The sequence below is a fragment of the Aureobasidium pullulans genome, assembly GCF_000721785.1.
Source record: "Aureobasidium pullulans EXF-150 unplaced genomic scaffold scaffold_33, whole genome shotgun sequence".
Taxonomy (NCBI): Eukaryota; Fungi; Ascomycota; class Dothideomycetes; order Dothideales; family Saccotheciaceae; genus Aureobasidium; species Aureobasidium pullulans.
In genome coordinates, this window is record NW_021941053.1 from 51,489 (window position 1) to 66,228 (window position 14,740).

General features: G+C 51.6%; 6 protein-coding genes across 6 annotated transcripts; 3 read left to right on the top strand and 3 right to left on the bottom strand.

Moving 5' to 3' along the window:
* Positions 1-69: 69 nt before the first annotated feature.
* Positions 70-1,818, top strand: M438DRAFT_339778 (FMN-linked oxidoreductase; the record flags this gene model as incomplete). Its single annotated transcript, XM_029904256.1, has 2 exons — positions 70-174; positions 232-1,818. 2 exons carry the CDS (start codon positions 70-72, stop codon positions 1,816-1,818), a joined length of 1,692 nt encoding a protein of 563 aa, XP_029755562.1.
* A 277-nt stretch (positions 1,819-2,095) lies between these two features.
* Positions 2,096-3,394, top strand: M438DRAFT_359654 (uncharacterized protein; the record flags this gene model as incomplete). Its single annotated transcript, XM_029907352.1, has 1 exon — positions 2,096-3,394. One exon carries the CDS (start codon positions 2,096-2,098, stop codon positions 3,392-3,394), a length of 1,299 nt encoding a protein of 432 aa, XP_029755563.1.
* Positions 3,395-4,216: 822 nt separating this feature from the next.
* On the bottom strand, positions 4,217-5,457 carry M438DRAFT_283826 (orotidine-5'-phosphate decarboxylase; the record flags this gene model as incomplete). The annotated part of the gene is made up of 3 exons (XM_029901415.1): positions 4,217-4,617; positions 4,960-5,088; positions 5,148-5,457. The coding sequence occupies 3 exons, from the start codon at positions 5,455-5,457 to the stop codon at positions 4,217-4,219; spliced, it is 840 nt and encodes a 279-aa protein (XP_029755564.1).
* A 2,160-nt stretch (positions 5,458-7,617) lies between these two features.
* On the bottom strand, positions 7,618-9,989 carry M438DRAFT_147074 (uncharacterized protein). The gene is made up of 5 exons (XM_029898945.1): positions 9,466-9,989; positions 9,249-9,415; positions 8,215-9,149; positions 7,876-8,158; positions 7,618-7,796 (listed from the first exon to the last, which is right to left on the bottom strand). Exons 1-5 carry the CDS (start codon positions 9,832-9,834, stop codon positions 7,709-7,711), a joined length of 1,842 nt encoding a protein of 613 aa, XP_029755565.1. The 5' UTR covers positions 9,835-9,989; the 3' UTR covers positions 7,618-7,708.
* Positions 9,990-11,093: 1,104 nt separating this feature from the next.
* On the top strand, positions 11,094-12,295 carry M438DRAFT_328158 (plasma membrane iron permease; the record flags this gene model as incomplete). The annotated part of the gene is made up of 3 exons (XM_029903198.1): positions 11,094-11,121; positions 11,178-11,381; positions 11,433-12,295. The coding sequence occupies 3 exons, from the start codon at positions 11,094-11,096 to the stop codon at positions 12,293-12,295; spliced, it is 1,095 nt and encodes a 364-aa protein (XP_029755566.1).
* Positions 12,296-12,715: 420 nt separating this feature from the next.
* On the bottom strand, positions 12,716-14,309 carry M438DRAFT_339783 (UBX-domain-containing protein; the record flags this gene model as incomplete). The annotated part of the gene is made up of 2 exons (XM_029904257.1): positions 12,716-14,116; positions 14,175-14,309. 2 exons carry the CDS (start codon positions 14,307-14,309, stop codon positions 12,716-12,718), a joined length of 1,536 nt encoding a protein of 511 aa, XP_029755567.1.
* Between the last annotated feature and the right edge of the window lie 431 nt (positions 14,310-14,740).

Below are 14,740 nucleotides of genomic sequence, written 5' to 3' on the forward strand. Positions count from 1 at the left end.
CTACGGCCAGCAGCACTTCGCATTCGGTATCCACCTCTTGTAAATACAAGTCAGACTCGGGCAGCAAGCATGAGTCAGACGGCCAAAGCACAAAAGCTGCATGGCAGGGCTTTCTACGAGAGTATCGGCAGCCCCAAGCTGATTCTGGCACCCATGGTCGAGCAGAGCGAGTTTGTGCGTCGAGAGTTCGAGGGAGCAAACACCAACTTCAGACACTAACAGAGCAGACAGGCATGGCGCTTGTTAACGCGCTCATTCATGCCGGCCGAGCAGAACAAGCAGCTGCTCGCCTACACTCCCATGTTCCACGCCCGCCTGTTCCATGAGAATCCCAAATACCGCGAGGCCCACTTCCAGCCGCTCAAGGGCTCTATGCCAGACACACCCGATCCCTATCACCAGTCTCAATTCGGCCACCACGACCACCATCTCGACGGCAACCACGAAACCGACCGTCCCCTGTTCGTCCAGTTTTGCGCCAACGACCCCAACGACCTGCTCGCTGCTGCCCGCCATGTACAGCCCTTTTGCGATGCCGTTGACCTTAATCTCGGCTGTCCCCAAGGCATCGCACGCAAGGGTCATTACGGTTCTTTCCTGCAGGAAGATTGGGACCTGATTTACAAGCTTATCAACAACCTACACACCAATCTCGACATTCCGGTCACGGCAAAGATGCGCATCCTTGATACGCGCGAAAAGACGCTCGATTATGCGAAAATGATTCTGTCGGCCGGCGCCAGCATCATCACCGTTCATGGCCGCCAACGCCACCAGAAGGGTCACAACACGGGTTTGGCTGATTGGGCTGTCATTCGCTACCTACGAGAAAACCTCCCCTCAGACACTGTCATATTCGCCAACGGCAACATCTTGCGCCACGACGACATTCCTGCCTGTCTTGAGGCCACCGGCGCCGATGGTGTCATGAGTGCCGAAGGAAATCTTTACGATCCCTCCGTCTTTGCTCAACCCCCGCCAGCCGGCCAAGAAGGAAGAGAGTATTGGAGAGGAAAAGATGGAAGAGGGGGCTACCGCATGGACGCCGTGCTGAGGCGATACATGGACATCATTCACAGATATGTGCTTGGCCAGGACCCTCCCGCACGAAAGCCTTTGTTCTTGCCCGGAGACGACGATGCGCTGCCAAACACAACTGCAGCACAGTTGGCAACCGAACCCAGTTCGGCTCAAAAGCGACCTGCCGAAGACGAGGCCGAGACTACGTCAAGCACAGACGCAGCTCAAGATAAGAATGGCCAACCTCCATCCAAGAAGCAAAAGCAGGGAAAGGGCGAAGTTCGCAAGAAGGCTGAGAAATGTACAAATCCCAACCTCACCCCGATGCAGGCTCACCTCTTCCACATGCTCCGGCCACTGGTTTCCAAGCACACAAACGTGCGAGATGCTCTCGCCCGCTGTCGTGCTGGTGATATGGCAGCTTACGAGAACGTACTGGCCATGGTCGAGGCTGCTGTCAAGGAGGGCTTGCTCGAGCATGAGGCCTCTCCACTTGAGGAGCCTCAAACAGAGCCGCAAACCAGGCCTGAAGTCGACCCGACGAAAGATGAGAGTTCTTTGGCTACCGTTGCATGGTGCAAGAGGCCGTGGTTTATCTGCCAGCCATATGTACGACCACTGCCCAAGGAAGCACTCGAGAAGGGCTCTATGCAATTGACTAGAAAAGAGAAGGAGAGGTTGGAGCGTGAGAAGGAGGAGAACAAACAAGCGGGCCTGGAACCAGAGGGCAGGGTGGAAGAGCAGGAGAACAATGGTGAAAAGGTAGAAGTGCCGAAAGAAGGCATGGTTTGTGGATAACACTATAAAGTATCCATATAGACTAGAAATTCCTAGACTGCCATAGTTTGACAAGATTCAGCTTGTTGAACAAGGATTGCTCGTGCTCGTGAATGGATACAGATCGGAAGAGACAGGCTTGGCAATGCACGTCATGTTCTGAAGCAATCGAGCACGAGTGGAGGCTCGCAGACGCATGTCCAGGATTATGATATAGGAATACTTTCTTCCCACACGTCACTTTGTCAGCATGTTCTGGCCCTATCCATAAGAGAGCGTTCTCGAAAGGCTTCCTGCCATGTCAACACCAACCAAGAAAGCGAGAGCCGCCAAACGCGAGCTACAGGAGAACAAGACGGTCGAGCCTTTGGAAGAGACGCCTTCAGGAATCACCATCGTCTCGCCAGCAGGCGATCTTGTCCTCATTGTACAACGAGATGGCCCGGCACAGGAGATTTGCAGATATCGTGTCGACTCGAGCAGGCTGAAAGACGCCTCGACCTACTTCCTGCGACTTCTACAAGGCGACTTTAAAGAAGGCGCCCATGTGGCTCTCCGCCACTCGGAGCTCAAAACCAAATATCCCGTCCTCGATGCCGCCGTTCCCGCCGACGAGCTTCCGCAAGTCAGCATTGTCCATGTCGGCCGCATATCGCCCTCGGTGAGGAGTATCAAACAGCTCATGGCCGACTTCCTATGCGCTTTGCACGCACGCGACATGACCAGCGTGACCCCACCTCTGGCTAACATCGCAAACCTGTGCATCGTAGCCGACCGCTTCGACTGCCTTGCGTCGTGGCGTGCCTACTGCAAGAGCCACAAGATGATTGCCGCTCTGGACGCAAAGCCTACATCGAAAAATGCTGCTACAAATGAAGAGCGTGCGCGCCAACGACTGCTGGTCGGCATCTTCCTGGAGAACGCGAGCTGGGTATATCAAGCCTCCTTACGCCTCATACATCGCGGTTGGGTCGGTCGCGAACCCGAGGAAGATGCGGCTCTGTGGTGGGATCTACCCATGGGTATTGAGGATGAGTTGCTGTTCCGCCGTGACTGCATTCTAGAAACCATACAGTCCTTGCAGGCGCACTTCCTCACCCTATACACGTCTCGCGAGCGACAGTGTAAGCTGGGCTACGACTCCTCGCCCGAATGCGATTTGTTCCAATTGGGTCAGACCATCAAATTCTTCAAACGTATCAACACTCTTTCCTTGCAAAGCACCATCTTTGCAACCTCAGATCCGCCTGAACCCTACGATGGCGACGTCCTAGATCTTGTCGACAGCTTCAAACAAGCTCCCGAGTATCAGGTAGACAAAAACCATCATCACTGTGGCATTCGCACACGCATCCTGCCTCTATTAGATCTCTTGGTTCTTGCTCTAGGTGAAGTCGGCGTATGTTGGTGGTGCTGGCAGGAGTGCAGACATGACTATGCTTGGTCAAAGGTCAAGAAACCGTTGGTATGGAAGAAAGATTCTGCTGGAGCTAGCATGCACCAACACTACAAGAATCGACAAGCTCAAAGTCATTTGTTCAAACATCTTGATACCAGAGACCTGTTCATGGCTAACGAGAGGCTTTGGGCAGCCTAGACATAGCTCAACCACATATCCATAGTTTGACAGAATCGAAACCGAGCATAACATTGTTCTATCATACGGGTCACGTCCATATATCCTTATGGGCTTCCACTTGTTTGGACCGGCTTCTTGTAGAAGAGCAGAATGAAGTAGGTGATTGCAGGCGAGAGAGTGTTCAACAGCTATCGAGGCATAAAAGAGAAAGAGAGGGAGACGCACTTTCAAAGCCCGCTTAACGCATGTTCACGCCTACGTCCCTTTCATCTTTTTTGATTCATTCACTCAAACCGGATCTTCGAATATGGTTTGCTTGTGATGTCTTCGTCACTGTTCTTAAATGGGTAGGCGATATCACCCAATTCGTTCAGCGGCCTACAAGCTCTTCTCGCATGGTCGATCGTGAGTGCCGAATCTTGCAGCAAGTCTTGCCGTTTCTCAATCATTGTGGAGCCCTCCGTATACAACACAAATCATCCGGACACATCAGGGACCAGCTCGCTGATCAATCAAATCTTGTGCCGTGCGATCCGAACCATTGTTGGTAGTCAGCTCCCAAGGTCAATCGGACCAACTCATGAGTTGAGACGGAGGTAAAGTGATTATGAAGATGATGGTGATGATGGATGAATCCCAAGCTGCTCTACACTTTTTTGTATCTTCACTCCAACATGCGCCTTGAAAAAGTAGTCCTCCAAATATGATCCTCAATTCAGTTTCCAGTCTGTCCTCCGTATCGGAGGCTTCGATGTTTCCTGTCGGTTCCTGACCGTAGAAAAGCACACATCCTCGTCCTGCCTGAACAATATCCCAGCTTCTCAAATGTCAGTGATATGTTCACCTGCTACCTTTTGTTGCAGTAGCAGCGCCAATTCTCCCCTCGTATGCCTTCCATGCTCTGACTCTGTATTCCTCGGCCTTGGCCCTCTTATCTTGAGCACCGTAGACACCGCGGCCGACAATGATGATGTCGGTGCCAGCTTCGCCGATGACCTTTTCCGGAGTGTTGTACTGTTGGCCGAGACCATCTCCAGTGGCGCCAATCTGGACGCCAGGAGTCATGGTGATGAAATTGTCACCAGGCTGCTCATTGAGAGTGCGTTGTGCGATGAAGCCCATGACGAACTCCGGGTTCTTGCGTGCTTCCACAACACATTGTTCAGTGTATGAGCCAGTCATCAAGTTGCCTGCACTGCTCATCTCTGCGAGGATCAGCAAGCTTCGGAGGAGAGGGGGCTCTCCGAGGCGGGCCAAAGCAGACGATTCTTGACCAGCCGAGCCGGCGCTGATGGACGAAATAGAATCGTTGGGGCCACCGTGGTGGTTTGGCGTAGGCTGGGGTGAGATGCTTTCTGTCTTGGTGCTGATAGTGGTAGATACGGAAACGACGCTTGGCTTGCGACCAGTGGGGTCACTGTATGTAGACAATTGGTTGGAGTCATCGTCGCTCGAGAGTCTGTCGAGATCGTCTGAGTCTTCGTGGTGAGACAGTGCAGGCGAGTCTACTTCGTCGCTGTCGTCCATGTATGAGGGAACGGGCGAGGCCGAGATGGAAGTGGTGACAGCAGTGTTGAGAGAACTGACGGCATCGTGGGCGGCTTGCGAGAGAGCAGTGATGATGGCGGGGCCAGGGAAGATGTGGGCATTGATGATATTGGCCCAGCGAACGATCTGCAGAGGGCCGGCAGTGAACTGCTTTTGCACGGTACCTGCAAGAAGCTGTGTCAGTGGTCGGTGATTGGAAGACACGGGTGGGGCAGGCACCTACTGCCAATGTCGCCAAACTTGCGGTCCTCGAAGACGAGGAAGTGCTTCTTGGCAGCAATCTCTTTCAGGCCCTCGATGGTGCGAGGGCCAAAGTCATTAATGATGTCGGCGTGTGTCTTGAGCATGCATATTGAGTCGCCGACCTCTTCGGCGAGTTGCAGCAGCTCTCTGGTTGTCGACACATCTGCCGAGACACAGAGATTTGTCTGCTTCGCTGCGATCAATCGTAGGAGGTACGAGGCGACCGGTGATGTCTTGGGCAGCGAGGCTCGCTCCTGGTATGACTGGGTGATTGTTGCGTGACGGGACATTGCGGGCGTCGACGTCGAGCGAGACTTTGTGGGAGTGTGGGAGGTGCGTGGACGAAGCCGGTCAAGAGATGCGGGAGGCTGGGCGACTGGGTAGCTGTCGAATAGCTATGGATCAAGGCAATTGAGAGGGAAGGATGCTTGTACGCAAGAAGCACCAGATGGGAAGTTGCAAGCAAAATGTTAAATGACGACCGAGGAGCACCAGCCCAGACCACTGAGAGCAGTCGAGATTTTGCGCCGAGCAAGTCAAAGCGAGAGGACACGGCCGGAGATGTGCAGTACACAATCACAAGTCAACAAGTCAACAAGTCAACAAGTCAACAAGCCACAACTCAAGGACGGTCAGGCTGGGGGAGGCTCTGGCAGTTGGGAAAGGAAAGCAGCAAAGAGCGAGGCTGCTGTCTACATGTCCATCTTTATGCTTCCTTCTGACAAGCAGCGTGCGGGAGCCAGTTTCGCTCTTCCGACTCCTGCCACCTGCCATTGCTGCTCAAAAGCCTCCAGAGGTGGGGTGGGACCCGAGGGCTTCGGATGCTGCTTGAAACCTGCCGCTGCTGCATATTCGAGGCCGCAAGTGTCCACCAAAACACAAGACTCTGCTTGACCGCAGTCGCACGCCAATGCAGGGTCTAGGGCCATTGACAGGTAGTGCACTGCGACCTCAGAGACCACCTCTGCTCGGATTCGCTCTTCCCCGTCTATCGCAGCCCTGCTAGCGATCCCTGCATCCATCAACACTCCTCTTCACTGTCTGCACCTTCCTGATCTTGACTCTGAACTGCCTGAGAACACTCCACTCTTCGGAGTCTTCCTTGCCAGCCCAAGCCAAGCCATGTAAATCCTTTCTAGGCCAGTCCCAACGACACCCGTGTGGGTCGCAGCAGCTTCCGGTCCGCGAGACGTGCATGGAGGAAGCTCGTCAATTCCTGCCCCCGCTTGTCGCTCAACTTGTCCCTCCGCAGCTCTCGGTTTGCGACTCTGCGCCCGTTTCGTTTTGCCTTTATGCTTGCTGTCGAAGACCTGGAGATCTTCAACAATCATGCGCCGGCTTCAGCTCCTCTGTGCCTTGCAGCAAGGGCGAGCTTGTTAGATTGCCTGTTCTGTGCCACCGCAGGGGGAACATCCTTCCGCGGATCATTGTGTATGCGCGTACACCAACACTCAGGGCCCGCTGCGCTCAAGCATAGGATGGCTGCAGATCTGCAGCAATAGTCGCATATTTTGGAGCAACTTGTACTGTACCGGTTGATTTTCAAACGGTTGACCTTTTGACTGACTAACGTTCCTATACTGACGAGCCTCCTTTTGATCACAAGCGCCCGAAGCCTTCTGTTCGGATACACTCTCCGCTCTGGTACACACGGTATTGTAGTCAGACGCGCAGACAGATCGCACCGAGGTCGAGTTTTCAACATGGAGGATCCGATCTCTAGTAACGATGAGACAGCTGGTAGGAGATTATCCACATGATCTTTTGAGCTCACTACGACGAGCTCTCTGCGAACGTTAGGATTTGGTCACGAAAATGACAGCATACTGTATCCAGTGAAACCTACCTGTTCCACGCCCAGTGGTGAGCATGCTTGTCAACTATCACGGTGCACAGGTATGACCTAGCATTGCAGCTTGTGATTCAATATTCAACCTCGACGTGGAGGCTCTGCCCTTGAAGAAGGTGTCTTCCATATTACACGACTCAGTTGCATGATAGATGGTTCCACTCTAACCACTTTCTCGGAGGGCATCTCTCTTTAGCCCGTCTCGTATCACCTTCTTCTAGGCTCGCCTCATCTCATAATGCCAGTTCCGTCATACTTGTCAAAAGTCCAAGTGCGTTCGAGGCGACACGAGTCAGTAGTATCTGTCTGACAATCGGCAGCATCACGCCCGTTGCCTTCTGAAGCCTTTGCATTGTTGAAAGCAATTTTCACTCTGAGCTTACGAGGTAGTTTCCTGCACTCCATTATTAACGAGAACCATTGTCTGAACATAGAGAAGATTGGTTATTCACGCTGTTTGTGTCTATCGAGCTTTAATTTTGAGAACGGTCTTGAAGGCGTACCTTCTTAACCGATTCGGTTCGGCTTCGAAGACTTGGTACACATCATTCGTTTCGATATCCTATACATAGTCCAGAACATGCAGCTCAAGAAGTGTTACGTCCCATTCAGTCAGATCACATGTCATGACATGATCTTTTTTTGACATCACATTTTCATCAACAACTTGGAAACCAACCCTACTGCAACCATCACTCCTCAGCTGTCTGAACATTCGTCGACGCAACTTTACGCTCAACAGCTTCTTGCTCACTTGCACTGAGAGGTGCCATGCCGTACCTGTTTCAGCCTTGTATCAGCCACTGCTACACAACTTCACAATCTTTGTGGAACGTGATCTCAGACAGAATAAACTTACCAAGTAATAGCTGCTAGACCTGCAAACGCCGCGATGCAGCTGAAGACTAGGGCTACAATGCCTCTAGCCGTGAAACCTGCAGGGACTGGTTTTGCTGGCTTGTTCTGGCCACTGAGGTCCAGGAGATCCTTTGTGTTGGCAGCTGCATTTCCTGCGTAGGGTACGCCGGCAGCTCTGCATGCAGCGAAGTGATCTTCGGGAATTTTGATCTTCTTCTGCATCTCGAGTGGTGCTTCGATAAAGGTAGCAGCCAGACCTTGCTGCATGTGCCAATCGATGTGACCTAGAGGGTACAATCAGCATGTTTCTCGTACAATAAAAGGTATCAAAAATACGAACAGTGGAAGAGCGCGACACCAGGATTATCTGCGACGAAACGAATAACAATGTTGCCCATTGGGGGGAGTACCACGACGTCGCGACGCATGGGGTACTCGGGGAACGCGGTGTGGTTGTTGGGGTCGAAGGCTTGAGGATCAACGTTATCGGACAGCGAGTAAAAGTCCTCGCCATACGGCGGATAGCGGCTGACGACCTGGAAGTTATGCTGATGGAGATGGAATGGATGCGAACCTCCATCGTTGTTAGTCAGCACAACTTCAACCACCTCTAGATGATTCAGCACGAAAGAGTTGGTGTATTCGCCATACACAGCCTCATTCGTAGCCAATTCTCCCGCTGTGAGAGCAGTGTAGAGAGATGGCACCTTAGGATGGGTATAAGTCTGGTCGTTGAAAAAGGCGTAGGGCTTGCCGTTATCAAGAATGCCCATCGAAACAGTCAAGTTAATGATCTTGGTAGGGTTCTCCAAAAGAGGCTCCTTGTCGTATGGAACGAGAGAGTAGTCGTCGAAAGCAGGGTTCTCATCGGCAATGTTAAGAGTCACGTTGACAGGATCGAAACTGGCCGAAGGGTTGTATTGAAGCCAATTGGTCTGGTTGAGGACCAGCGTGTCCGGAATTCCATCGAGCAGAACTTGATCAGCGATGGTAACAAGACCGTAGTTACGATCCGTCGAGGCTTTTGTTGTGAACAGGATTGAGTAACGTTGCGCCACGGCGATATATATCAAAGATGCCTCTTCAGGCTCTGTGAATACACCGTCAACTTCGACGATTGTGAAGTTGTGGTCCTCGATGTAGAAATACTGAGCAACAAATGCACCCGTGTTGATGATTCTCAACAAGTATGTGGTGTTTGGCTGGACTGAGACCTTGGTGTTCATGGTATCGTTGAACAGGAAGCTATCTGGGATAGGTTCTGCTCCAGTTGGGCTTCAGAAAACGTTAGCTTCCTTCTAGTCCAAGTCGATTGCACATCATTGCTGTTGTATCCTGCTATGCATTTCTGCTTAGCAGCTTTGCTATACGTACTTTGCAAGATCGATAAACCGGATGTCCTCCACCATATTGTGGTACCAATCGCTGACTGTAACAGCAAATTCTTCCTTATACTGATCGGCGAACCAGGCGTCACTGTCATGTACAATGAACGGAGCGCGATAGCCATCTGGATAACAATAATCTGTGTGACAATGGTACTTTCTGATTGTCAGCTTATGATACTGAACCAATTTTGGATCAGACATACCCAGTAGGTGCCGCTTTGGTCAACTGTGAAATCGTAGGTGAAAGATGTTCCAGGCGTGATCGGGCATTGTGTAACTCTGCTTGGCCCGTCCATGTGTGTAGTACCGTTTTGGAAAAGGCCGTGCCAATGGACGGACGTGTCTTTATCTCCTAGGCCATTGTAGACATGAACAATGACGCGATCGCCCTTGTTGACTTCCAGAACTGGCAGCGGCCAAGTGCCATTGACACCAATGACCTTTCTCTCTTGCAAGCCATCAGGGTTGGCCATGACCCATGTGAGGTTGAAGTACTTCTCTACAACTGCAGCTCGACATATTGTGAGGAGCAATGCAAAGAGCAGTGTGAGTTGAGTAATTCGGACTGCCATGGTGGAATTGGTGCACACCAATGGTAGATTGAAACGATCTGATAAGAGGACTGTGTCAAGAAATCAATCAGACATGAGAAAAGTGAAAGAGCGGGCGGCAGTGATATGATTGATAAGATGCTTTTTTTCCCAAGCCATGTCGCACCGATGCACTGGATGGGTGGGCGATTGGGCTAGAACGCCACAACTGCCGGCGACAGGCCGATGTCGAAGCTACCAAACCTGTACCTGTCGTATACTAGTACTATTTCCGTGATCCTCCGAACTTGCTCCACGCCCGTGTTTTGAACTCCATCAGTGGATTCTAGCAATGCAGGAGGTAATTCGTATCGAAAAGGCACCCAAGAAGATGCCTCCAGGTAGGAAAGCACGACATAGCGCTGTGGGTAGTTGTCAAGCTCTCTGCATTTTGACAGAGATTTTGTGTACACAAAGAGGGGTTGCGGAAGAGAGATGGAAGTCAAACCGCACTAGCATCTGGGGTTAGAGAAGGCGAGAGCTACTGTGGGTTGAGTATCCCATTATGAACTCAATCTCATGCCACTTTTTGAAGTTTGCCAGCATACTCCGTATCGTAGGACCGAAGAAGAGTCATGGCATGTGTAGAGCGCAAAGAGTGTCATTCCGCGAAGTACTGATAGACGACGCACGGTTAGGGCGTATTTTGAAGTCACTTTCGAGTTTTCGTGTCGATTGAGGAGCTGGGAACAACGTGGTGTTCCAGAGCGACCGCATCAGCAGATCGTCTTATCTGATCCGTGCCCAAGCGCGTGTAGCGGCAGCCCAAGCCCTGTCGAAGCTCTACCAAGAGATCTTGGCCGCCGATCAAGATGGGGAAACATGGAGCGAAAGGGTGTCCAAGTTCTTGTGCTTGGTGTACATGAAGAGGTTTGTTATGCTCATGAAAGTGCAACGATCTGAAAAGAGCAACAGTCTTACTCGAGTCATCGTTTTGTTGCTCCATCATCGTTTCGGGCAAGTTTTGGAAGGATCCAGGACACGAGCAAGCCAGCAGCGCCACGAAAAGTTAACTGAACCCTGAAATGCTGGTGGCACCACACTAGCGCCCTACACAGGCATCTTGGGAAAACACGGATGCTTTTGGGGGAAAAAAGAAAGCGTTGGTGGCCGAGGTCGCGAGTGCTGCCGTTATCAGATCAGGTTTCCCTCCTCTTGAATCCATCTGGACTTTTGATCAAATCAATCTTGATCATATCTATCTAATCCCAATTGTCTGCTAGACAGCAGCTATCGCAGCCATGGGTGCCAACGTATTTGCTGTACCTAGTATGTTGAGACCCGATCACAGGCTTTTAACATGCCCACTTACCTCAATCTCACAGTTTTCTTCATCTGCTTTAGAGAAAGTGTCGAATGTAGCATTATCGTTTCGGTTTTGCTGTCTTTCTTGAAGCAGACCCTTGGCCCTGAGCAAGACCCCATCGTCTACAAGAAGCTGAGAGCCCAAGTCTGGTGGGGAATCGGCCTTGGACTGCTGGTCTGTTTGATTATTGGTGGTGCATTCATCGGAGCATTCTATGGACTTGGTAAGCTGCTTTGTGACATCTGAAAGTCATTCAGCACTAACGACTTCCAAGGTAAGAACCACTTTTCCGCAACTGAAGATATCTGGGAAGGTGTCTTTGGCCTCATAGCATCAATCATCATCTCGATCATGGGTGCCGCCCTCCTGCGAGTCTCGAAACTACAAGCCAAGTGGAGAGTCAAGCTGGCCAAGGCTCTTGAAGAGAAGGACCAGAAGAAGGGCAAGGCCAGTACCCGCTTCAAGCGATTTGCAGAAAAGTACGCCATGTTCATGCTGCCTTTCATCACTGTGATGAGAGAAGGCCTCGAGGCTGTCGTCTTCATCGGCGGCGTGTCTCTTGGTCTTCCAGCTACCTCGTTCCCTTTGGCCGTCATCTGCGGTCTTGCAGCAGGGTGTTTGATCGGGTTCCTCATCTACCGGGGAGGTAACATGGCATCCCTGCAAATGTTCCTTATTATCTCGACCTGTGTGCTCTATCTTGTCGCCGCAGGCCTCTTCTCGAAGGCTGTCTGGTTCTTCGAAAACAACGCTTGGGGCAAAATGATCGGTGGGGACGCTTCCGAGGTTGGAAGTGGCCCAGGATCCTACGATATCACCAAATCTGTCTGGCACGTCAACTGCTGCAACCCTGAGATCAACACCAGTGGGTGGGGATTATTCAATTCTGTTCTAGGCTGGCAGAACTCTGCAACCTATGGATCGGTCCTTGCTTACAACTTCTACTGGATTGCTGTAATTGTTGCGTTCGTCTCCATGCGCTGCAAGGAGCAACACGGTCACTGGCCCATGATGAAGGCGAAGGCGAAGCACGTTGACAGTGAGAGCTCTAGCCAGGTCGGAGTGACAGAGACGGTGCAGAAGAAGGCCTCGAATGAAGCTGTAACCGTGACAGCGGTCCGAGAGATCGAGGGTTGATTAGACAAGGTCGATCTGATTCCTCTCTCTGTATGCCGATCACATAGGCGGAATAGCAACGATCTCACTCTTCCTTTCAGGGCCCGAGAAATTCTTATCGAAATGCAAAATGTTTTCGTTGATCAAGTACAATGTCCTTTGAGGGCCTTTTTTGCCTGCTCTTTCAAGTCCATGATACAGCTTTCAATGCACAAGCATCAGCCTGTCAAACACATCGTGCCATGTATGATGGCCTTGTAGGGGATGGGAGTAACATCGACGGCGATGCGAGTGTAATGGTTTCGACTAACCTCCTGTGCTTCGTTTGGACGACGCTGGGTCAGAAGAAACCAGAGAATGACAATTGGCCAGCACCTGGAGTACTTGCACATTCAGGTCGGACTGTATCTTTGTGAAATCGAATGCATTGTTGCTGTACGTCTATGCAGAGCTTTCTTCTTCGTCTTCATCCTCTTCGTCTATCAACTTTTCCACGATAAGATTTGCGCTCCGTCCCACACGGGCCTTCAGAGTGCCGCCCTGATCAAGACCGTACACTTCGCGGGGCATCGGCGAGACTAGTTGGAACTCGTACTCGTGACTATAGCCACTCGGTTCGAAAGCATCCTCTTCTGTTGCTGGCTCATCACTTTGGATGATATCGTAGCATTCGACAAAGGCGTACAGCTCTTCCAATTCAGCGTCGGCACCAAACTTGCGTATTACCCTGTCGCCCGAAGGCATCCTGATACTGATACGCACAACATCACTAGCTGTAGAAGCAGGCTCTTCCGGCAACGACTGTGTGCGCCACTTCTTCCATTGCAATATGTTCTGGGCCTTTCGTGCCTTGGCCTCTGCCTTGTCTCTTTCTTCCCTCTCGGCCTTCTCTCGAGCGGCTTCAGCTTCCTTTCTTTGACGAGCCCTCTCTCTGTCTTGAGCCAGTGACCGCTCATATGCGCTGTTTTGCTCTTCTCTGAGAGATCTTGATGCCTGCTGCTCGGATCGCTGTCTCCTTGCGCCTTCCAGCTCTTGGTCACGCTTCTGCATGGCATCCTGCATCTTGGCGAGAAATTCTGAAGGTGGCACTGGTCCAGCGATGCGAGCGATGAGAGACATGGACGTAGAAGAGACAGACGGTGTATGAACGACCAAGCCAGTGAAGGGAAACTTTGTGACGTTGAGTGCTGTTGCGACCTGGTATGCTTCGGAATCTTGAAGGCTTCCAGCCCAGACAATCATATCTGAAGCATGATTCTGTATAAAATCTTTTGCCTCTGGCGAGAGAAGGGTGTCGCGGACAAAGGGAGCGGTATCGTCATGCTCGGGGGAAAGCAGAATGACGAGCAAGTATTTCAGCTCTCTTTTCGCCAGATCAAACGCCTGGGCGTAGCCGTTCTCGAAGAAGGGGATTATGTTTGATTCGACATTGTACTCTTCCTCAAACTCGCGAATGAAGCGGGAGGCTGTGTCGCGAGGATTGAGGGGACGTCTATCGGTATTACGAGGCCGAGCTGATTGTAGAGGAAAGAGGCGGTGTAGGAGGCGAGGTAGAATGGGGAACAAGTAGCCGACAGCACCAAAGATGCGACTGAAGATGGAGTATGTCAGGTTGAAGGGAAAGAAGAGCAGCTGCAAGACGAAGGGAGCGGGTTGGGTAAGCTGGCCTTCTGGCGTCGGCACAACGCGAGGCGCTTGTTGCAGTCCGTTTGTAGTGGGTCTTGTTCTTGTGAAGGCAGCTGCATCGAGGCTGGCAGCTAGATTTTCTGATCGGCGAATGTCCTGCGGCGGAGGCACGTCGACGACATCGGCGTCGCCATCGAAGAAGCGTGTGATGGCTATCTACGTTTGGTGTTAGTCGCTTCCCTGACTATGCTTCCAGTTGTTTGCAAAAGGCTACCTGAGCATTCCACTGGCAGCGCTGCAGCAGGACCAAGGCGGTATCAAGGTCCTGGTCTGTGACGGACGTGAATTGCTGTAGCGCCAGTTGCTGCTCTTCCGAGAGCTGTGAGATGTCCGTCGAAGGTGCCGACATGATGCCGTACCTTGCGCAAGCCTGTTCCGCTTCTGCAGTGGTATGAGATTAAATTGTTGTACGAAGGGAAAAAGTACACATTGTCATCTCTGAAGCTGCTGGGTGTCCTGAACACCAAGGTGCATGTCATGCTTGGCCCCACTATCTCAGCCCTATCCATGACTCGCCAGAACCTCGACAAGATGCAATCATCTCTCGCGTGGCTCCAGTATACTCCATCACCTGAGCTGTTGAATCCTGCATGAGCTCTGGATGTTTGTGTTTAGTCCTCTCTATCCTACACGTCCATTCAGAATAGTGTGTGAAAGACGAGCACACCTTCGAGTTGCGGTTTCAGATTGTTGTTGAGATTGGCCGGGAGATACCGACACTTCCCCAAACAGCGAGCGACTTCGCCCTCACCATCCATTGCTCGTGCACTCCCAGGCATA